This window comes from Oratosquilla oratoria, chromosome 22 (genome assembly GCF_046742065.1).
Source record: "Oratosquilla oratoria isolate Oo_2021 chromosome 22, ASM4674206v1, whole genome shotgun sequence".
In the NCBI taxonomy this organism is placed as follows: domain Eukaryota; kingdom Metazoa; phylum Arthropoda; class Malacostraca; order Stomatopoda; family Squillidae; genus Oratosquilla; species Oratosquilla oratoria.
Window position 1 is genome coordinate 42,240,395 of NC_134798.1, and position 7,500 is coordinate 42,247,894.

Below are 7,500 nucleotides of genomic sequence, written 5' to 3' on the forward strand. Positions count from 1 at the left end.
TCTGTGTAACTTTTCTTACAGAAATGGCGGATGATTTTATCTAAAATATTAAAAGGAAAAAATACCAACCGGTAGGGAAGGGATGATCGCTCTTGCTCAACATAACAAGTGAACTGTATTGAACATTGCTCAATGTACGTTGAACAGAAAGAACATTGAAGTATTCATTATTGTTCAAAACGTTTTGAAGAACTCTGTATATAAAAGACTTCAGGTTTGTTGACCTGTACAAAGCTTTTTGGTGAATCCTGTATATAAAACATTTTTACATTATCCTCTGGAACTGCCTTGCGTAGGCCTTATGGTCTCTTGCAGCCTCCTTCATTCTTATGTTCTAGTGTTCTTATGTTCTGGATGTTGTGAAATGAGTGTTGCGAAAATAAAGCTCTCGCTAAAATTGGATAATATTGACTACATGTTAACTAAGTGCTGTGAAAGACAGTGATTCGCGAAATATAACTCCATCAAATTTTGTTATAATACAATTGGAACAAACATAATAATTTGTTTTATATATTTCTAAAACAAAAAAGTGATATAATCTGTGTAATTTTTCTAAATAATTCTGGGAAAAAAATAAATAATCTTTATGAAATATATTTTCAGATATTGCGTTTACTGAAAATCTGGTAATACAATGGGACATTGCAAATCTAATAATACAGTAGTATTGTATTCTTCATACATGTATAATACATCTTCGGACGATGCTGTAGCTTTGTTGATTTTGTCTTGAGCCTTCGCTGAATCTTCGACCAGCTCTTTGTGTCCTTTTACGAGTTTTTTAAAAATCTCGTAAAAAATATTTCCATAGATATACTTTGATATATATGTCTGGATGAAGCATACCAGCCAGCATGATTATGCTCAAGAGAACATTTTTATGACGTCAGCTAGAAGGTAAGCATATGCTTCCTTTTTTTCTTTTTTTTTTAATATGACCATAAAATGTGGGTCTTTGATTAATTCTAATTATCATCTTATTTGATTGAACTAGTTTAAGATAATCCTGTAGTCTTGATATATGATTCGACAAGTAGGTTTGTATAATTAATCAAGTTTTAGTTATAGTTTTATTTACTCTTACTAGCTTAAAATAATCTTGTTTTAATCCCAGTTGAATTTTCTTAAATGTTTGTATGATTGAAGCACATTTGCATTAACATTAACATTATTGTCATCATCATCATCATCATCATCATCATCATCATCATCATCATCATCATCATCATCATCATCATCATCATCATCATCATCATCATCATCATCATTCATCATTCATCATCATCATCATCATCATCATCATCAATCATCACCATCAATCATCAATCATCACCATCAATCATCAATCATCACCAATCATTACCTCGCATGTCCTTAAACCAGTTGGGGGGGTTACCACTTGTAGCATCCCCCCCCCCATGAATGGGGATGGGGGGGAGGGGCGAAACTTTAAATCTTAATAGGGTGGTTTGGACATGCTGGCCAATCTAATGTTGCATTTACAAAGGACCGACAAATATATATCTTTAACTATTATCTCTAAATGATTCCGAAATTGAATATATTTTTAGTTGGAGCGCGTTTGTGCGTGCGTGTGTGTGTGTGTGTGTGTGTGTGTGTGTGTGTGTGTGTGTGTGTGTGTGTGTGTGTGTGTGTGTGTGTGTGTGTGTGTGTATTCACTTGGTCTTACTTGGTCTTTGGATCACGTGTTGGACTCGTGATCGACAGCTATTTCTCTCCTGGAAGAGAGCTCAGAGCTCGTAGGTCCGATCTATGGGTAATGCTATGACCTTTCACATACACACACACACCCAACTCCCCGCCCACGAGAGTCAGAGTAACGACTCGAAGCGCAGCGGTACCGAAATAATTTCGGCCCTGGGCAGGATTCGAACCTAGAACTGCGGGCCACTATCGTGGCAGTTCAGTGCTCTACCAACTGCGCCACCGAGTCGTGTATGTGTGTGTGTGTGTGTGTGTGTGTGTGTGTGTGTGTGTGTGTGTGTGTGTGTGTGTGTGTGTGTGTGTGTGTGTGTGTGTGTGTGTGCATATGTGTATATATGTGGGTATGCGTGTATGTATGCATATATGTATATATTTATGTACCTGTGTATATGCAAGGGGAAACACGTGAGAGCACTGACGCATGCATAAGATTCGTTAAATATATAAAAAAAATCACCAATAAAAAAAAAATAAAATAAAAAAAATCTGAGATTTTGTCTCTTTCGTCGAAGGCGGACGGACCGGAAATATCAAGAAGACAATCAATGAAATCAATTGAGCAAACGACTTAGGAGGGGGATTATCCGATGGCACATCCTTCTCCTGACGAAGGAGTCCCGTCCTATTATATAAATGAATATAATAATAGTAATAATAGTAATAAAAACAACAAAAACATAATGATGAATAACAATTGCAAAGTAAATCAAACTTTGAAATTATCGAAACATGTTATCCGTATTTGAGGATAGTAATGGGTAAAAGAAAATGAAGGATATGAATGTGTTCATAAGTTGAAATACTCCAGTAATCCCTCACGTACTCGAACGAATTGGGTCACAGGGTGTTCGGATACACGAGGTAGAATCAATATATATATATATATATATATATATATATATATATATATATATATAATGTATATATATATATATATATATATAATGTATATATATATATATATATGTATATATATATAAATATTATCCATATAGTTGTACACATAAATCATATTCGGATAATTACTGCAATTTATTCACCTTATGGCCAAAAGTACATTGTAGATTATGTTTTTTTAAAAAGAAGAACAAATTATCTTATTTTGAATGGAGGATTGACCCCCCCCTCCACTTTAAAATCCCTGCGGCACACAGATTGAAAAATAAGCGTCTTTGAGTCTCCAGGGAGGGTGGGGGGATTTTAAAGATTTGTCCTGTCCTGTAAAAGGGAAGGTAGTAAGTGTCTTATATTTAGACTTGATTGGGGGGATAAGGATATGATATTCCCCCCTGAGGTTTTATCTTCCCAGGGGGGTTGGGTTGGAGGGGGGTAAAGGACGTTTAAACCGGGGGGGGCTGAGGCCCATGGTTTTTTCGGGAGGAGGGGGAGGGAGGGGAGAGGAGGAGGAAGGAGGGGAGAGGAGGGTGGGGGAGGGGAGAGGAGGGTAAGGGAGGGGAGAGGAGGGTAGGGGAGGGGAGAGGAGGGTGAAGGAGGGGAGAGGAGGGGGGAGGAGGAGGGGAGCAACCTACAGTAGGTCAGAGCATGTTGTCCAAGCGCCATAGGTAAACTTGTTTGTTCGTGGAGGTGTGGAGGGAGGTGGAGGTGTGTGGGTGGATGCGGAGGGGGAAGGGGAGAGGGACTTTTATCTATTTATTTATTATCTTATTTCGTTTGTTTTTTTATTTATGTAATTGTTTATATACTTATTTATCTATCCATTCATTGATTTACCCATTCATTTATCTAATTATTTCTATATATCAAGAAACAATTTCACCTTATAAGGGAGGTAGTCATTAATTATATACTTATTTATTTATCTACTTACATAATTACTTAATAACTTATTTATTTATTTATTTATTTATCTATTTGTTTAGTATTTATTTATTTATTTGTTTATTTATGTATTTATTACTTATTTATCTTTATTTATTTACTTATTTATTTATTTATTTATTACTTATTTATTTATCTATTTATTATTTATTTATTTATTTATTCATTCATTTACTTATTTATTTATTTATTGTTATTTTTTATGAAGGGAGAACCTAAGTTGAATGACATTCTCCTGTAGACATTTTCCTTAAGCTGACGAAGGGCAATTAGAGGGAGGGACAGGTAGTTTCTTCTTTTGGGAAGACCTCAGACTTGCGAACTTCGCAAGATTCGGAAAGACGAGTTCTTGAAGGTCCTGAAGAGCAGCTTCCGTTCCAAGTACTAGAAGCCCCTGGAGTTTAGAAATTCCCATGACAGATTTTTATTTATTTTGTTTTATTTTATTCTATTTATTTATTTATTTTCATTTTTTCATTTTATCTTATTTCATTATATATATATATATATATATATATATATATATATATATATATATATATATATATATGCAATAAAAATACCAAGAGCGTGTGATCACAACTGCGTAAGTAAACACTAGGAAAAGTAAACTAACGAAGCAGAGCGCTTTCGTATAATTACATCTTTGTATCTGCACTGAAGATGTAATTATACGAAAGCGCTCTGCTTCGTTAGTTTACTTTTCCTAGTGGTTACTTACGCATATATGTACATATGTATATGTATGTATATATATATTATATATAATTTTTTTTTTTTTTTTTTTTTTTTTTTTTTTACAATCCTTTCGGATTAATGACCTAGGCAAAGAATAAATTAAAAACGTAAAACAAAAATAAATAATGAAGAAATACAAATTGATAAAATCTGAAAATCACAAACCAACTAATATGGCAACACTGATAAGTTAAATGCCTTTCAGATCAAAACAAACGAAGCACAGGTCTTTTGGTGATACAATACGAGTCCGAAAAGCAAAACTACCCATAGTTCAAAGCGGACGTTAACCCCCTAACCTCCCCCCCCCCCCAAAAAAAAAGGGGGGGGAATGGAGGAAGGTGAGATGGGGCAAGTTGGTAAGATGAATATAGTTTGTTTTACACCGAAACAAAAATATATTTGTTGACGTTTCTATGTGGGCCAATCACCCCCCAGAGCCCTCCCACTCCCTCCAGCCCCTTTTCCACGTCCCTCCCGACCCCCTCACCTCCTATGGATCATATATATAACTTGACGCCCTCCATAGGAGGGGGGAAGGGGGGGAGGGGAGCGCGCCACCTTTTTAAAGAAAATGGTTGGTACCGGGATCCCTTTCATGTGCCAAAGTTGAAACTAACGCCTTTTTAACAAACCTTCCTCCCCCCCCTATCCTCTCTCCCCCTATCCCTCCTTCCCCTATCCCTCCTCCCCCTATCCCTCCTCCCCCTATCCCTCCTCCCCCTATCCCTCCTCCCCCTATCCCTCCTCCCCCTATCCCTCCTCCCCCTATCCCTCCTCCCCCTATCCCTCCTCCCCCTATCCCTCCTCCCCTATCCCTCCTCCCCCTATCCCTCCTCCCCCTATCCCTCCTCCCCCTATCCCTCCTCCCCCTATCCCTCCTCCCCCTATCCCTCCTCCCCCTATCCCTCCTCCCCCTATCCCTCCTCCCCCTATCCCTCCTCCCCCTATCCCTCCTCCCCCTATCCCTCCTCCCCCTATCCCTCCTCCCCCTATCCCTCCTCCCTCTATCCCTCCTCCCCCTATCTCTCCCCCCTATCTCTCCCCATCTCCCCCTATCCCTCCCCTATCTCCCCTATCTCTCCCCTATCTCCCCCTATCTCTCCCCCATCTCCCCCTATCTCTTCTCCTATCTCTCCCCATCTATACCCTATCTCTCCTCCACCCTATATCTCCCCATCTCTCCCCCTTTCTCTCATCCCCCGATCTCTCTTCCCCTATCTTTCCCCATCTCTCCCCATCTCTCATCTCTCCTACCTCCTATTTCTCCTCCCCCTATCCCTCCTCCCCCCTCTCGCTATCCCTCCTCCCCCTCCCCTCTCCACCTCCTCCCCCTCCCCTCTCCGTCTTCCTTCTCTCCTCTTCCTCCTCTTCCTCCTCTTCCTCCTCTTCCTCCTCCTCTTTCCCCATTTCTCCTCCTCCCTCTCATCCATCCTCTTTCCATCTTTCCTTCCCCTTTTGTCTTTATCTTCCCTCCTCGTTTGTCTTCCCTCTGTTCTTCCTCAGCTACCATCAAGTAACTAGGATCAACTAAGTAACCTTCCTTATCACCAAACGCCACCTAAGCCCCTACTGACACTCCTCACATCTTTTCCAACGTTGACCCTGATCACGAGATCATCTCTGAGATGGAAGAACCTGAACAAGAAGGTGACCACTTAGGATATGTTTAGATAAGATAAATCTACTTATGAGCGAACCAGATTAGCCGGAAGACTACCTGGAAGCTTCCTAATTATGACTCTTCCTCTCATCCTCCCTTCTCCCCTTCCTTCCCTCATTCCTTTTCCCCTTTCCCCTTTCCCCTCCCCTTCTTCCCTTCCTCCTTCCCTCCTTCTTCCCTTCCACCCTCCCTCCTTTTACCTACCCCTCTCCCCCTTCCCCCTTTCCACCTTTACCTTTCCACCTTCCCCCTTTCCACCTTCCCCCTTCCCCCTTCTCCCCTTCTCCCCTTTCCCCCTCCCTCTTTTTCCCTTTCCCCCTCCCTCTTTTTCCCTTTCCCCCCTCCATCTTTTTCCTTTTCCCTTCCCTTCTCCTCTTCCCCCTCCCTCCTTCTCCCTTTACCCCCTCCTTCCTCTCCTTCCCCCCTTTTCCCCTTCCCCTTTCCCTTTCCTCCTTCTCCCCTTCTCCCTCCCCCTTTCCCCCTCCCCTTCTCCCTTTCCCCCCTCCCTCCTCCCCCCTTTCCTTCCCCACCCCCGTTTCTCCCCGCCCTCCTTCCTCCCTTCCCGGAGGCTGGAGAAGAAGAGTGAGTGTGGCTATGCGACCTCAATACTCCATTGATTGATGATTGACATTAACATCAAAATTTGACTTCGAACATCGCCTTTAAGACCAGGATAGAAGCCCTGGTCAACCAGAGTCCCTAACAACCAACCAATCGCCTTTAAGTATAGAGTCGATAAAGGTCATTGTCGATTCTCCATAATTGAGAGAAAATCCTTCGTAATTACTTAACTGCATAGTTAACAGATTGCGTCAATTAATCCCATAAGACAAAGCATCTGGGTTAAGTTAATTAACTCCATGAGGGGTGGCACTTTTCCTTTGATCCTGGCTGCCGTCAAGCGATTTTATTCGCCTCTGTGGCGTTCTCTCAGTAATGAAGTACCTATAGCCCATGACAATAGTCTTCCTATTCACGCAGAAAGTATTATATATTATCAGTGTGAGGTTACATTTTAGTTTCAGTTTAAATTAAACCTAGAAAAAAACATGCAATTCAATCCCAAAACCAAAAAAGAAAGAATGATGATAGTAAAAATTAGAATAATTTATGATATTATTAATGATGATGATAACAATAAAGTGAAAAAATAAAAAATTTAGAAACGTGGAAGAAGGAACGGGTGAAGGTGTCTGTGTGTGCAAATGCCGCCTTTCAGTGCCAACAACGAGTCCCACACTCCCCTTCCCCTCCTTCCCCTCCCCCCTTTCCCCTCCCTTCCCCTCCATTCCCCTCCCTTCCCCTCCATTCCCCTCCCTTCCCCTCCCTCCCCTCCCTTCCCCTCCCCTCCCCTCCCCTCCCCTTCCCCTCCCTCCCCTCCCCTCCCCTTCCTCTCCCTCCCCTCCCCTCCCCTCCCCTTCCTCTCCCTCCCCTCCCTTCCCCAGTACCTTTTCCTACCCTCCCTCCTTTCCCTTCCCCACTACCTTTTCCTCCCCTCCCTTTCCTTTCCCTTCCCCTCCCCTCCCCCTCTC

At 41.6% G+C, this 7,500-nt stretch overlaps 1 protein-coding gene across 5 annotated transcripts in view; it reads left to right on the forward strand.

The window, feature by feature from the left end:
* The window catches only part of gprs (speckle type BTB/POZ protein), an 80,118-nt gene that overhangs the window by 37,430 nt on the left and 35,188 nt on the right, over window positions 1-7,500 (forward strand). For 3 of the 5 annotated variants that reach the window (XM_076205772.1, XM_076205775.1, XM_076205777.1), the window contains exon 2: window positions 607-900. The exons of the other annotated variants lie outside the window; for them this stretch is intronic. In XM_076205772.1, the coding sequence (XP_076061887.1) occupies window positions 839-900 (62 nt within the window). In that variant the 5' untranslated portion in view covers window positions 607-838. The remainder of the gene's footprint in view (window positions 1-606; window positions 901-7,500) is intronic. 5 annotated transcript variants of the gene reach the window in all.